We start from the raw sequence: 15,341 nt of genomic DNA, 5'->3' as shown, positions 1-15,341 counted from the left end.
GCAGTCTAACATCTGAACGGGACCTTAACTTGAGCGATCAGAGATTAAAACCTAAGACTACTGGCATGCAAATCATATGCTCATCCACCAAACTGTGGCACAGGAGACACACAACCATCCTTCTGAATCTTAAGTTCAAGATGTGGCTATTTGAAATGGATTTGGATTGCCAACTCTCGAGACTAACTTTAGGTGTGAAGTATGGAAAAAGGAGGTTACAAGGAGTATCGTTATACACCAACGGCTTTTATTTAGTTTCCAAAACCTTTCACAAGATGGTAAAAAAAACTTTTACAACCACTTCTAATTTTTATCTTCCATGGTTCCCCCCTCAGTTCTAACCCAGTGTGTGCCAAGCCCATTGACTTACCATGCATCTAAAATGATAGATACAGGCTATGAAATTCTTTATTCTATTTGTAGCAGCTTATGTAGGTGCAGCCAAATACCAAGCCTCGGGACGAAGTTTTACACAAATCTTTACAATGTAGAATTTGAATTTAAAATATAGAACTTAAAATCTACACAAAAACTGGTAAAAATCAAGCACGAGTACAAGGACTGAAACTTAACCCAGGTGAAAAGGAGAGAGTCTCGCCTTCCTTTCAAGTGCGTTTATTCTGCTACAGAACAGTCAAGTCAAAATAAAAATAAAAATGAAAGCTTTTTTTGTGTGTGGTTAGTTTAAATTATACACTCTGTAGATACTATGGACCAATTTAAAAGTTACACATACAGCAACAGATGTTCATTGGGCTCGTGTGGATTGCTTACACAATCCAACTGGATTGCTGAAAACAAGTCAGGCAAAATTTGAAGAGAAAAATCCATGTGTAACTTCCCCCACCCACCCCTCCCCCACCCCAGACAAAACTTTTACTGATGAGCGCACTGTACCCCAGGTCCATGGTGGCCACTTTCGTCATCAGAACTATCATTGTACGCTTCACGCCTCTGGCCACCGCCTGAGCCACGAGTGGTGTCGAATTCTTGAAGATCTACCTCCTCTGCTTCGCTGATTATGTTGGGGACTTCTGGTCTGGCGGGCAGAAGATCTTCAAGTTCCTAAAAGTGAATATTGACAGGAGAGTGTATTTATATGCACACGTCTTCTCCTGAATGTTTTGCCAGCACAAAACTTTTCTCCACTCATAAACCAACAACCCACCTGTCTTTTTATGTACCCTGTGCTCTTTTGCAATACAGCTAACTGTTCTGGAGTTAGTAGCCATTGATAGTCATAAGAACATGCCTGCAGGATCAGACCTTCTAATCCAGTATACTGTTGCTAAAAGCAGCCAGCCAGATGCCTTAGGGGAAGCCCATAAGCACAGCAAGTAAAGCCATAACCTCCCCACCTTGATGCTTCTTGAAATATCTGGCACTTTGTGGTAGACTGTCTTTGAACATGGAAGCTCCAAACAGCATTATAATAACTACTGATAGGCCTATTCTTTGTCTAATCCCTTTTTAACGCCATCACAGCTTATGATTGTAGACGTAACCTTATAGATGTAAAAACTAAAATTCACACTGTATGTTAACAGGGGTATTGAAAATCTCATGCACTCCGCTGCTAGGGTGCACAAAGGTGAACAGTGAGAAGGCAAGCTTGGGATACTTACTGTAAGCTTTTCTGGGCTAATCCAGTTATTTTCTGGAAACTGCACATCGAACTTTATATAAAGATCGCCCTTTTCAAAAGGATTGCGATACTGTGGCATTCCTTCCCCTCGAACGACACGGACACAGCCTAGAGTAGAGGAAAGGTCACAGACAAGGTAATTATTAAGAGGCAGCCTGTATTTTCCCTCTGTGCAGCATCAAACGTAAATGCATCACAGGCTAAAGAGGGGGTGATCACCGCCTTCCAAACTCCTGGACCATCAGCGTTTACCTGGTTCAATTACTTTTCCTGGAGGATATTTCACCACAATCTGACGTCCGTCAAGGTGCTTGAAAGTGAACTGAAAGCCACACAGTGCTTCAACGAGTCCTATCTTGTGCGTCATGTGCAAGTCATTTCCATCTCTCTGGAACACCTTGGGAAAAGAGGGAAGGGAGATGGAGGGGTTACTGACAATGACAACAACCCCATAGGCAGAGGGGTTATCATAAGCACAAAAAAGGCTTGGGAGTATTTCAAGTTCAGTGATAAGGACTGCATTTACCTCACTTCAATTGTTTTAATTCCCCAGTTCCCACTAATTTCCCGATGCTAACTATTCAGTTCCATGGACATAAACCCTCAGGAAAACGGGTCTGCAGGAAGTGTGAAAGGGTTGACACAACAGGCACTGGAACACAACTGAATCTGTAAAGGTCACAACCACGCGGAGAAAGGTAGTTACTGAAATTCAGCCCATGACACTTTTCTAGGGAAACTGCATCCATCTGGATTCCTTGAGAAGTCTGGAAAGTCACCAATATCTTTGCAAGCTTGCATAAGATACATGGGAGAGGCTACCAGATTGTTGAAGATGTGTCAATACTCCAAGAACATGCAATGCCTGTTTCAAAGCTGGACTTCAAAGCAAGTCCAACCAAACTAAGTCTAAAAACACATAACCATATTTGTACATACTCATCCCGCTACCCTTCATTTCCCATCTCTCGCCCTCATCTCTAGGGCAGAGAAGCTTGATCCTATACCTGCTTGCTCAGAAATCAGTCCCAAATTCAGCAAGGCTTACTCCAATGTACAATTGCATAGGGCCTGTTCAGACAACATGTTAAGCTATGGTTAGGAATGGTTCACAAAACATGCTAAGCCATAATGTTTAGCTCAAAATGCTTAACCACCATGGCTTATAGTGTGTCATCTGAACAGGATCATAGATTCACAACTTTTGACTGCCTCCTGGTTTAGGTTTGCTGCTGAAATAAACAGCCTTAAGTGCAAAAGACTGGAGATGCAAGACAGGAGACATTTCTCTTCCCTGTTGATTCAGATAAAGGTCACAATTATATGCAGTTACATTGGAATAAGCCCATACAAACTCAATGAGACTTACTTGGTTATCATACTTCTGCTCTCTAGTTTAGCCTATAAGCTCCTTTGGATAGGGTGTATTTCTTGTGTTACAATGTAACCTGGCATATGCACCAAGGTCACTATATAAAACAAGAGTATCTCAGATTCACATCTGACTACACCCACAAACCTGCGTCTTTGGCACTCCCATATACGCATTTCAACAATGAAATTGAGGATTTGGTTGCCAATCCTAAACGCATTTACTTCAGAGTAAGCCTCAATGAATTCAGTGATATCTGTGAGCAAATATACCCAAGTCTGTGCTGAGAGTCCTTTGCTTGAATTCTGAACTTTATATTGTACTCATTTTTTTAAAATAGCAGCCACGTCAATTTCAGTGGGTCAGGCCACTACAAAAGGAAGTTGACTACAATCCATTTTGCTGGGAAAGTTTAAGACTGGAAAAGCAACATGTCTGCCACAGCCTCTTACCATTAGGAACATTTGCTATTGCTAGATTCTCTAGGGTTTTTTTATGGTGTGTTTAAGATAGCAATGGGTTTCTATGTACCCTTCTCCAGAGGATATATGTAAAGTATGAAAACAAGCCACAAATGTACGTTATAAATCATGATGATTTTTGTGAACCGCCTAAAGAGCTTCAGCTATTGGGCAGTATAAAAATGTAATAAATAAATGATGAAGAGGTGGATGATAAGAACAATAAGCTTAAAACATACTGAGCACTACACAGATTAAAAACACAAGCTTGCAATCTAAAAGACACAACATAAAAGAAAAAAGGTGCGGAGGGGGAGGAGGAAAACAAGCAAACTCAGGCAACCGCTAGCAAAAGGGACTGTCCCAGCATCCCGCCTCTCCCTCTGCTGCAGCCAGGTGGAGTGGCAACTAATTTGGCTTCCTAAACATCCAAAGAAGTGTCCTTCTGCACGCAGAAGATGTCTCCCACTCACAGAAGAGCTGCTTTTACACCTGATGCTAGAATGCGGTGCACAAAAGTTAATAACCCAAAGAGGGAAGTCCAGATTGTGCAATCCCTTGACCAGCAGGACAAGAACGGCCTGAACTCTTGCACAAGAATGTGTAGAACAGCACCGGCAGCTATTTTCTTTCTGCTCACGGTTGTCTGGATCAACCCTGCTATGGGCCACTCATTCAAGGAAGCATCACTTTCCCAACCTCAGTGCTCAAATTGCTCCGGTGGCCTTTAACAAAAGACAGCTTTGCATCTTGACTAACAAGTTACCTCGTTCTCCTTTTCTTGGAGCAGGAGAACGATGTCACCTGGCTCCACGCCCGGGGCTTGATCGGCTTCTCCAGTAAAGGTGATTCTCTGTCCATGCTTCATGCCTTTATCTACATGAACTTCGAGGATCTTCACTTCTTTTATCACCTTCTTCCCTTCACATTTTTTACAACGATCTTTTTCATTAATGACTTCCCCTGGAAAGACAGAGCATGTTATAATTTCTAGGTGCTGTTTCCTTCATTTATGTGCATGTCCACAAGCATTTAAGTTCTTGATCCTACTTCGCCTAGCTTTGGGTATCATCATTTGGTGGCTGCGTATCAGTGTGGTCCAGATCAGTGACTTCCCATTCAAACGTCTTTCTTTTCACAGAGCAAAAGAGACGAATCCCAAATCACCACTTGGTATGCCTGTACTGCACCTCACCAGAGAAGAGCGAGCTCTCTCTTTACAACAGGGATGCACAGCTTCTGGCCTGGGGGATGGGGGGCAAATCCGGCCCTCCAGGCCTCCCAGATGGCCCTGCCCCGACTGGGGACTCATCCACTTCCCTCCCAACTCCAGATTGTTGGGTATTTGCCTGGCTTTGCACTGTTTTCCCCCATTCTGAAAGGCTTTCCCTAAAGCTTAATCACTGGCAATAAGAACTTTCAGCTACAACAGGCTGGTAACCCTTTGGCCTCACCCCTCTTGCCTTCAGGCCCCACCACCACTGGAATGTGCCCCCCCCCCCAAGAGCTTCTCTGAAATGGAAAGGGCTGAAAGAGGTTCAACAACCAGCTGCTGCTCCCCTATGGCTCTATCCCATACTGATCTGGTAACAGGATTAGAGGAACCATGTGGGAGAGACACATATCGAAGGCCTCAGATGCTGGAGCAAGTTTTTTCTCAAGCAATTTCTCTGATTGGGTTTCTACATTCCTACATGACCAGAGCAGCAACCGCACCCCTCTTGCAATGTAAGAATTAGGCCTAAGGTGTTGCTATATCCATCTGAGACTCAACCCTCAAAGCAGTTCTTTGAGCCAGACAATGAGGCATGTGTCAAATTTTATCATCTTGTTTACATCAACATCACAGAAAAAACACACCAGTGAAAGCAAGGCAAAGGGCAAAGCACACCGCCGACCTGTCCAAGAAATTCCAAGGCAACGGGCACCGGAGAGTTCTGAACTTCTCATCCCAAAACTGCTCCCTCATTTTGAAGCTGGCATTATGAAGGCCCTTCCTCACTTGATGCTAAGGGATCTAGCCTGCCAAAATACTTGGGGTCTTCTCCCTCTTCCAATGTCCATGCAAGAACTGGCTGGCTCACCTTCTCCATTGCAGTCGGAGCAGACAGACTGCATCTGCTGAACCATACCAGGAGCCAGCTGCCTGATCATGATACGCACACCTCGGCCTCGGCAAGCCGCGCACTTCTGAACTGCTCCAGATTTACCCCCTTGACTGGATAAAAAAAGACGTTGGGTTACGTGTTAACATAAAACAACAAGCAAATGTTTCTGCCTTTTGAGTTCAACTCGTGACATGGGAGCATCCAATGGTGCAGCAAGTCTTGATCCCATTCAGACCACACTCCAAACACAGTTCTTGCCTGAATACAAAGCTGATGGATGGTTTTTTAAAATAATAATAACAAGCCTACGAACTGACTTCTAAATGGACAAACTTTTTGTTAGCAATATTATTATATTAAAGTAATTCAAATACTAAAACTTTCAATAATCAAGCCATTCATCATTAAAACATGAATGAAAAAACACACAACTCACCCATTACATGAACTACAAAGGACATTCTTGCTAAGCTGTAGTTTGGTAGTCTTTCCATTATATAGATCTTCTAAAGAAACTCTGCAGGGTGGGTGGGAGGAAAGCGTTAGTTATTTAGTTTAAATACAAAAATCAGCAGAGGATTACAAAAAAATCTTGTTCCACACACAATTTTATTGATTTCATTTGTACCCCATCACTCCTCCAAAGAACTCAAGGTGGTGAACATGCTTTTCTTCCTCATTTTTATCCTCACAACATTGTGAGGAAGATTAGGCTGATAGAGCACAACTGGCCCAAGGTCACCCATGGGGGATTTGAACCCAGGTCTACAGCAGAGATGGGGAACTTTCAGCCTATGGAGGTTTCCAATTCAGCCCAGGAAGGGTTTGGTTCCCTCCACAAGTCCCGCTCTCTGGAGATTACTGGGGGCTTAGGGAAGGGGCAGTGAGGGGGGTTGGACTTGATGGCCTTATAGGGCCCTTTCAACTCTACTATTCTATGATTCTATAGGGGAATCCTCCTGTAATTCCTGATCACTGATCAAGTAAAGAGAGCTTCGACTATTGGGCGGTATAAAAATGTAATGAATGAATGAATGAATGAATGAATAAATAAATAAATAAATAACATGGTGGATCTCCTTACTTAGCAAGCTGCTCACTTTCCCAAATGGGAGAGGGAACACCATGCTAACTGCTTTGCCTGCCTTTGCATGCTCAAAGCAGGTGACAGCTGAAGCACACCTCACTTGAAGTAGCTCTGCTGCACGTAGGCTCCCCCCCCCAGCTGCCATCTCAATTGGTTCAAATGGTAGGCTAGACAAAGCTAGGGCTGTGCACGAACCCCCCCGCTCCGCCCCGATCCGCAAATTGTGGATCGGACCCGCTCTGCCCCACCTTGATCTGCCTAGGGTCCGCTCTGCTCCGCTGCGGAGCTCCGGCTCCAAATCAGAGCTCCGCAGCGTTGGGGAGCGGCGCCAGGTAAGGCCCCCCTCCCTCCTCCCCCTTACCTGCGTCCGTCCCGGCCCGTCGCCAGCTTCACTGGAGCCTGCGGCTCAACCAGGAACTGCAGACCCCGCTTGTGGCCTACACTTCCGGGGTGAGCCGCAGGCTCTAGTGAAGCCGGCAACAGGCCGCAACGGACGCAAGTAAGACCCCCCCCTTACCTGGCCCTGCCGCCGTCACCACATGGGTGGCGGCAGGGCCAGGTAAACCCCGCTCCCTCTTACCTGCGTCTGTCCACGGTCCCGCGGCTACTTCAACTGAGCCCGAGGACTCAAACAGGAAGACCTAGTCTTCCTGTTTGAGTCCTCAGGCTGAGTTGAAGAAGCCGCGGGACCGCAGACGGACGCAGGTAAGACCCCACTCCCCCTTACCTGGCTCTGCCGCTGTCGCCACATGGACGGCGGCAGTAGCAGCAGGGCCAAGTAAATCCCTCCTACCTTTTTTGCAGAGCTCCGGATCGAGGCCCGTCGCCAGCTTCACTGGAGCCTGCGGCTCAACCAGGAACTGCAGACCCCGCTTGTGGCCTACACTTCCGGGGTGAGCCGCAGGCTCTAGTGAAGCTGGCAACAGGCCGTAACGGACGCAAGTAAGACACACACCCCTTACCTGGCTCTGCTGCTGTCGCCACATGGACGGCAGCAGTAGCAGCAGGGCCAAGTAAATCCCTCTTACCTTTTTTGCAGAGCTCCGGATCGAGGCGAAGGATCCACCTTCACCTCGATCCGCTCTGCTGCTCCCCCGATCCTCTTCGTCTTCGCCTTAAGGGGAGGCGAAGCACCCCGATCCGCTTCTGCTTTTCCGGTCCAAGAAGAAGCAGAGCACAGCCCTAGACAAAGCAGCCCTTACTGAGGTGGTGACTCCAGCCATCTGCTCCACTGCATGTGGGCTTTCCTAACTTATGTGAAGCCAGGTCCCCAGCTGAAGCACCAGCTAGAGCTCCAGCCTGTGTTTCAGCCGGGGACCAGAAGACATCAGAGGTGTGGCCACACCGTTTGATATCCTCCAGCCCATGTAGGCCTGGGTGAGGGGTCATTTGCCCCTCCACCCAGAAGTTCCCCACCCCTGCACTACAAGTACATGAATACAAAAGCTATGTCAACTGGCAAAACATTACCTCAGACAGTGAAAATGCACCACTACAATTTTTAATATCATTAGATCAGCAAAGGGAACCCAATAGCAATTGCAGCTAGATGAGGAGCTAAGTGGAAAACCAGTCACCCGCAATCTTGTGCACAAACATATGAAATTCCCAGCTCCCACAGCACAGCAATACACCATTATTACTACATATACATCCTGGCCTTCCTCCAAGCTCAGGGAAGCATACACAGGTCTTCTCCCATTTCATCATCACAACAGCCCCGTGAGGTAGGTTAGGCTAAACAATAAGCCAAAGGTCACCTAGTGAGTGAGTTTAGTAGCTGAGTGGGCCTTTAAAACGCTCTTCCTCCAGTTCTACCCCAATACCCCTAACCATTATGCCATACAGCCTTACTACTGTTAAGAGGAGGTTCTACTTTTGGTGCTCTATGCCTTCCCTGCTAAACTCTGGCTCCATATCTATTAAGTAGACACCTCAAATATCAGCCCCACCCCAGACATTTAGCAATACCTAACCACTTGAAGTATACTGCTCTTTACTGACCTTCATGATGGGGTTTTTCTTATACCGGCTTCTACTATAGGACAACTGACAGTCTTAATTTTAACTGCGGATTGTTTATGTTATTATATTAATCGAATGAATTGTAAGCTAACCTTTGTGATGATATGTTCAAAAGGCAGGATAAAAATATTTTAAATAAATTATGGCATCAGAGGGGAGACTGAAGAAAAACACAAGGATCAGCTGACCAAAGAAAGGAGGCTTGCCTTAAAACAGGAATGGACTGCAAACCCCATCATCCCCTCACCATTAGCTATTCTGGGTTGGGCCATTGGAAGTTGCAGTCCAACAACATCTTGAGGGCCACATGTTTCCCACTGCTGCCCTAAAACAACAGGCTTCAATGTTACAGTTAGAGCTGATGCGGATTTCTAGAGCCTTGTGGAGGAGATATAGATGCTTTAGAGGCAGCTGTTCCAGGGCAGGCATTTTAACTGACGATTTCACATTTATTACTGTTGTTACATATCTGAAAGGTTTACATACCACCCTTCAGAAGAATTCCCAAGGCATTTTACAGTGAGAAGATATATGAACTTTACAACATGCTGAGAGATAAGGGATGCTATCCTATGTACGTTTAGACAGAAAAAAGTCCTACAATGCCCAGCATGCTGGCTGGGGAATACTGGAAGTTGTAGGACTTTTTTTTCTGTCTAAACGTGCATAGGATTGTGCCCTAAAGCACATTAATGGAGCAATCCTACTGAAACAGGGCAGGCTGGGTGGGAAGAAAAGAGAATCTGTGGCCAAACTGCCACCTTAGGAAAAGGCCAGCACCATCCAGTTGGACTCAGCTGACCAAAGAAAGGAGGCTTGCCTTAAAACAGGAATGGACTGCAAACCCCATCATCCCCTCACCATTAGCTATTCTGGGTTGGGCCATTGGAAGTTGCAGTCCAACAACATCTTGAGGGCCACATGTTTCCCACTGCTGCCCTAAAACAACAGGCTTCAATGTTACAGTTAGAGCTGATGTGGATTTCTAGAGCCTTGTGGAGGAGATATAGATGCTTTAGAGGCAGCTGTTCCAGGGCAGGCATTTTAACTGACGATTTCACATTTATTACTGTTGTTACATATCTGAAAGGTTTACATACCACCCTTCAGAAGAATTCCCAAGGCATTTTACAGTGAGTCCAACTGGATGGTGCTGGCCAGGGCAGCAGGTGATGAGGGGGGGGGGCGAGTTTCTTTTCCCACTTTCCAATGTCTGCAGTAAAAGGGAATCAACTACACTGGCCTGTAGGTGTAGTTTCCAGCTCTGTTTGAAGTCACCACAGAGAAGGTAACAAAGTAAGATCCTGCAGTGCCTCAGCTGCCCCCAAGATGCGCCATTTTCTTCCCCATTGTTGGTGAATCATTGTTATCTTTGCCGATGCCCAGGGAGGTCCCCCAGCATAAGACTTTCTTCCTCTGTGCAAGTGGAGAGAGACGTCCATAGCGTCGACAGGCTCCTCAGCCAACTTCACAGGGAGTATAGGATTGCTCCCTAATGTACATTAAGAAGCCTTGGAAAATAAAACACTGAAAAGGTAATGTTTTGGCACCAGGTGAACCTCCCCAGGGAAATTAATTTCAGAAATGGGGCACCACCACTGAGAAGGCCCTCTCTGGTTGCCTACCATCCACCTGACCTCCAGTGAAATGAAGGATTTCACTCTAGCACAGGGGCGGGGAGAATTTCTTTCAGCCCAAGGGCCTAATCCAGTTCTGGAGAAGCTCTTGGGGGCCACATTTCAGTGGTGGGTGGAGTCTGAAGGAAAAGGTGCCAAGGCCAAAACCAGAAGGGTTGGGCCAAAATTACAAATAATAATATCAGCATATTGCAACTTATTTATTTAAGCATTTTTATCCAGCCCTTTTGCCAAAAAGGCTTTCAAGACGGCCTACAAAAGTATTTCTTAAGACAGTCCCTGCCCACAGGCTTATAATCTAAAAAAACCCTTAAATCTCTTACCGCCAGTAACTAAACATTAGAAGAGGCTTTCCAACATTTTAAAATGGGGCCGGGGGAAGGCTGCACGAAAGCTGGGAAACACCAAATGACCAGTAGTTGTGGGAAAGGAGGCTGGACCTGGGGAAGGGGCCGTGGCCATCTGGGGACTCCTGGAGTGCCAGATTAGCTCCCCCTCCCCCGGGCCTGAGGTTCCATACCCCTGCTCTAGCATTCATAGATCCATAAAGCTCACTGGAATGATACAGTAACAGTAAAAATAATTATTTGCCATCATTTTCTGCTACATTCACATTGCCAGGACGCAGCACTCTAAAAACGGAAGCAGCATGTGCCTAGCTCCTACTCAAACCTGTGCATCCTCTGCACTCTAAAATGGAAACAAATGTCTGCACCAACGTAACCTATATTTTGCAACCTGTATAAATTAGGACAATGAAAGCAAGCGGATCTTAACTTTGCATCATTCATTTGACTCCTGTTATTATTTAAATTTAAATCCTGCCTTTATGCTCTAGGCCCCCCACAAGGCCTAGTTAGGAAACTAGGCAGAACAGTAAGCCCATTAAGCCCACTTTCATCCTACCCAGCTAGGATCCCACAAGAGGGTTATGGCAGGCACTGTGCTATGCCAGCTTTTGTTCTTAACATGAGGTTCTCATGTTGCTCAATTCTGCATCCATTACTGCTTGCTCAGCCCATTTGCCAGCTCAGTTCCAAGTCAGCTAGTACTTCCCATACTTTAGATGGAGTGAGGCAGGTATTCTGGGATCGGTGAGCACTTATTTCCCCCCTCCCCCACCCAGGTCTATTTGGAACATCTTGTTGTTCAAACTTGTCTATTTTTCATTGTAAAGAGATGTTGAACAACTTGAACTTCAATGCTTTTAATCACATTGACTTGACACAATTATAGCCTCAGGTTTACTATGACCTACTCATTACGCTGTTAATAAGTGGTTTTGCTGCAGTGATTAGTTTCCCCCCTTGTAAACTTATCAAGTTACCTTAAGCATGGGTGAGGCTCTAATATTCCATTCACCAATTATTTTGTGGCTTGGCCTTATTTCTTTAGTCACTTCTTTTGTTGTAAACAACGAATGCGTAACCAGATACAAGTTCTTTGGGACTCTCATCTAACATGCAAGATTAAAAGTTTTGAAGGTCTTGGGTCCAAAACAGCCCAAACAAACCTGTAGGTGTCAACATGGTGCAGACATGGGGAATTCTCCAGATTTGTAGGCAACGGCATTGTCCTAGCGAAATTTTACATCTCTTTCACTAGGTCCTCTTTAATTTCTTCCCAAGTGTTTTGTGTTTTATTGATGCTGTTTATTTTATTCATTGATCAACCAGAAATGCAAATTCAAACATAATTATCCGATGTACAATAACTTCAGGTGGGAAAATCACCCACCGTACAGGCATGAATCTACAGCTCCTGGATCCGATGCAGATTGAAGGGATCCTCTCATGCTCTCACTGGCTCCCTGTCTGGTTCCACACTCCATGCCAAGTTTTGGTTTTAATCTTTAAAGCCCTAAACAGTTTAGGATCAAGGTTCCTTAAGGACCACCTTCTCCCACATGAACCTGCCCAGTTTCTAAGATCCTCCTCAGACTCTTCTTTCAGTACACCAGCCTTCAGCATTGAAACCGGTGACAACTCACTTAATCTGCAATGCTCCCCCTAGAAGAGGGTCACCTTCTTCTAGGGTCTGCCTAGGCTTTTTGGAATAAACTCTTACATTCTTTAAACCTAGCTCGGGGGTGGGGGAGAATGTAGATCAGGATCTACGGGTGATTTGCAGTAGATATCCAAGAGTTTCTGACACCCAGTAATTTTAATCAGTGCAAATAAAATTGCAAGAAAAAGAATTCTGCCACAGCTGGCTTTGCACTGCTTGCCTCTCAGCCTCAGTCTTTCCCATCTGTAGGACCACTAATCGGCCACTTTTGATCAGGTCTTTGTTCAGCTTTGCTGGCCAGTCCTAGAGTGTTGTGTTAGAATCCATGATCTCTGGTAACTCATGGATTTGTATATACCCCAGTGTATAGTTCATGAGGTGCCGTAGATCAGTGACTCTGCTCTGAGTCACCATTTCACATGAGGCTCTAATTGGTAGACTTCTGGTGGCAGTAAAAAACAAAGTCAACCCACAAGCCTTAAGTCGGCTCATTCCTGATCTAGCTCATATTATCTTTGCTGGTGGTTTTATTTTATTTGTTGTGTTAACACCTGTAATTCATATCTCATTCTTCACACTGTGAAGAATGAGATATTAATTCTAAATTGTATAGTCATTTGCCAGCTATTACCTAGAATGAGCGGCTGTTGCAACTCCTGCTTTTTAATCAACCTGTTCTTCTCCGACTTAAGATCCAACCCAGAATTTTCTTCAAACTGGATCAAATCCTTGCTGAATTAAAATCTCAGCTGAGCTGGATGTAGATGTGGATGCACACCAGACAGCTCCTTTCCACCCTACAGAAATCCCTACGTGCCTACACTGGCACACTCACATTACAAAGGATCATGCCAGATGATGCCATTAACCAATTTGCCCTGGCCACGTATTATGCACACTCTGAAGTTAAGGGTTTAGCCATAGATTAAAGCTCTCAAAAATATTGGGTTTTAATGGCTACTTTAGTGTTCAGTAATTTCAGTTAGCTTTAAGTAGTTTACTTCAGGTGCCTCATTTATTTTGAGAACTTAAGCAAATATGTCAATTACGTCTTCAAGAACTTTCCCCCAGAAAGAATTAGCCAAGTACTTACTTAAGTGGATGCATCATATCTTCGCCTCTTCTTCTTCCATTGCGACTTCTGCTCTGATTACCCATGAAACTGAACAGCCCCCCACCAAATATGTGGGAGAAAATATCGTCCATTCCTCCACTTCCACCACTACCTTCTCGGAGGCCTTGTTCTCCATATCGGTCATATAATTCACGTTTCTCTGGATTTGAGAGAACTTCGTAGGCAAAGCTTATTTCTTTGAACTGAATATGAGGGGAGAAAACAAATGAAAAGCCTATTACATGTCTGGATGGAGGTATCATGTAAGGAAAGTCGGATTTTCTGACAAAAGAACCATCCGTTTCATCGTAACTGATTTATAGGTGGATATACAAACAATGCCAGCCCAGCCTGGACTCTAGGAACAGGCAGGTGAATTTATCATTAGGCATCCAACTCTTCTGCATTCCTTCACTGACCTTTTAATGGACAGGCCTCTCCTCTGCTTCGAAAGAGGATGTAGGTTTATCCTGTTCTACATAGAGAATCCATACATTTACTGCACTTTGATCTCAGGCATCTTAATAGATGTCATTAGCACGCAGGCATCTTAAGAGTCATTATTCACAAGCTCTCCCCATTACTCACATTCAGATCCTCCTAACAAGCTGCTCTCTGCTCCTGTGTCAAAGCACAGGCGCTCAGCTCATGACATGCTGACAACTTTGGGGATCAGATTTGCATCCCACTGCTTCTCCAATGAGTACACAGACTCAGGACACCCAGGCATTAACTCATGTTATCCTCACAACAGCTTTGAGATACCAGAGGCTCTCAGTACCTGGCCCAGTGAGTTTTATGACTGAGCATGGGTTTGAACCAGCAGACCTTCCCAATTAAAAGTGACCATTATCAGTACCACACAATGTCTCACTAGGACTACTCTTCATCAGCGCGGTCATTTATCTCTTCAGAGGATCCTCTTTTCAACAATTCTCAGCCTCGACTGCACAAGCTATTTTACTCATTATTGTGTATCGCAAATCAAGGTGAAACATCTATATTTTAGTAGCAAGAGGGTTTTTTTTGGGGGGGGGGAGAGAGAGAAAGGAATTACCTTGTCACCAGCATTTGGATTTTTATCAGGATGGTACTCCTTGGCAAGTTTCCGGTATGCCTAAAGGGAAAAAGAAGCCAATATAACAAATTAGTGGGCAACAATGCAGCTTTTGAAAATTAAATGGCAAACCCAAGTTACTACCGAATGCCAAGACTGCTGAAATTAAGATGCTTCTAGGATTACAAGCACTGTCAGAAATGCAGACACATGCAGTCAGCCTGAACAGTTTTCATTATAGACATCACTTTTAGTGCCACTCTGAATGGACCACCTATCTTTTTATAGTCTACAGATTTCTGTGCAAAAGTGCACCTTCCTCCATTTTGTAATCGTGAATTAAAATACATAATGAATTCGCCCCTGTCTAAGGTAACTAGATACGGCAAAAGGAATCCTGTTTGGTGCAGGTTGTCATGGAGAAATTCCCAGAAAAAAGTTCTGTCCTCTGGGTTTTTCCACCTTTGTTTAAACTTACTTTCTTAAAAAAACCACACAAAATGGTGGCTGAACATAAAATAAACTTTTCAAGGCATTTTACAATGTAAATTATAATACAAATAAACCTACAATAATATCAACATTATAAAACCAATAAACCTGCCGATGTGGCATAAAATCAGTATCATAAAATACAGTATCAATTATAAGAGCTTAAACCACACTACAGGTGTATCTTGCGTGGTAAACTACACCTCTGAAATTTCCTCTTTTATGCAACTATTAAAGGTGCAGGACTCCTGCCCTCTTTTGCATTTGGCCACCCTAGATGTCAACCTACTACTTAAATGAAACTGTTTTGTAAATTAAGCATGGAGTCTTCGGTCA

The 15,341-nt window shown here is 44.6% G+C and overlaps 1 protein-coding gene across 2 annotated transcripts in view; it reads right to left on the bottom strand.

The window, feature by feature from the left end:
* Positions 1-225: 225 nt before the first annotated feature.
* DNAJA2 (DnaJ heat shock protein family (Hsp40) member A2) overlaps positions 226-15,341 on the bottom strand; it is a 99,446-nt gene continuing 84,330 nt past the window's right edge. For both annotated transcript variants that reach the window (XM_063141246.1, XM_063141245.1), the window contains 8 exons: positions 14,514-14,573; positions 13,436-13,659; positions 6,023-6,103; positions 5,563-5,696; positions 4,245-4,441; positions 1,898-2,042; positions 1,626-1,753; positions 226-1,065 (listed from right to left, as the gene is read on the bottom strand). In XM_063141246.1, coding sequence (XP_062997316.1) covers positions 877-1,065; positions 1,626-1,753; positions 1,898-2,042; positions 4,245-4,441; positions 5,563-5,696; positions 6,023-6,103; positions 13,436-13,659; positions 14,514-14,573 — 1,158 coding nt within the window. In that variant the 3' untranslated portion in view covers positions 226-876. The remainder of the gene's footprint in view (positions 1,066-1,625; positions 1,754-1,897; positions 2,043-4,244; positions 4,442-5,562; positions 5,697-6,022; positions 6,104-13,435; positions 13,660-14,513; positions 14,574-15,341) is intronic.

The sequence above is a fragment of the Elgaria multicarinata genome, chromosome 14, assembly GCF_023053635.1.
Source record: "Elgaria multicarinata webbii isolate HBS135686 ecotype San Diego chromosome 14, rElgMul1.1.pri, whole genome shotgun sequence".
NCBI classification, from domain to species: Eukaryota; Metazoa; Chordata; class Lepidosauria; order Squamata; family Anguidae; genus Elgaria; species Elgaria multicarinata.
Note: the sequence above shows the minus strand (reverse complement) of the source record. Positions and strands in the feature narration are given on the sequence as shown.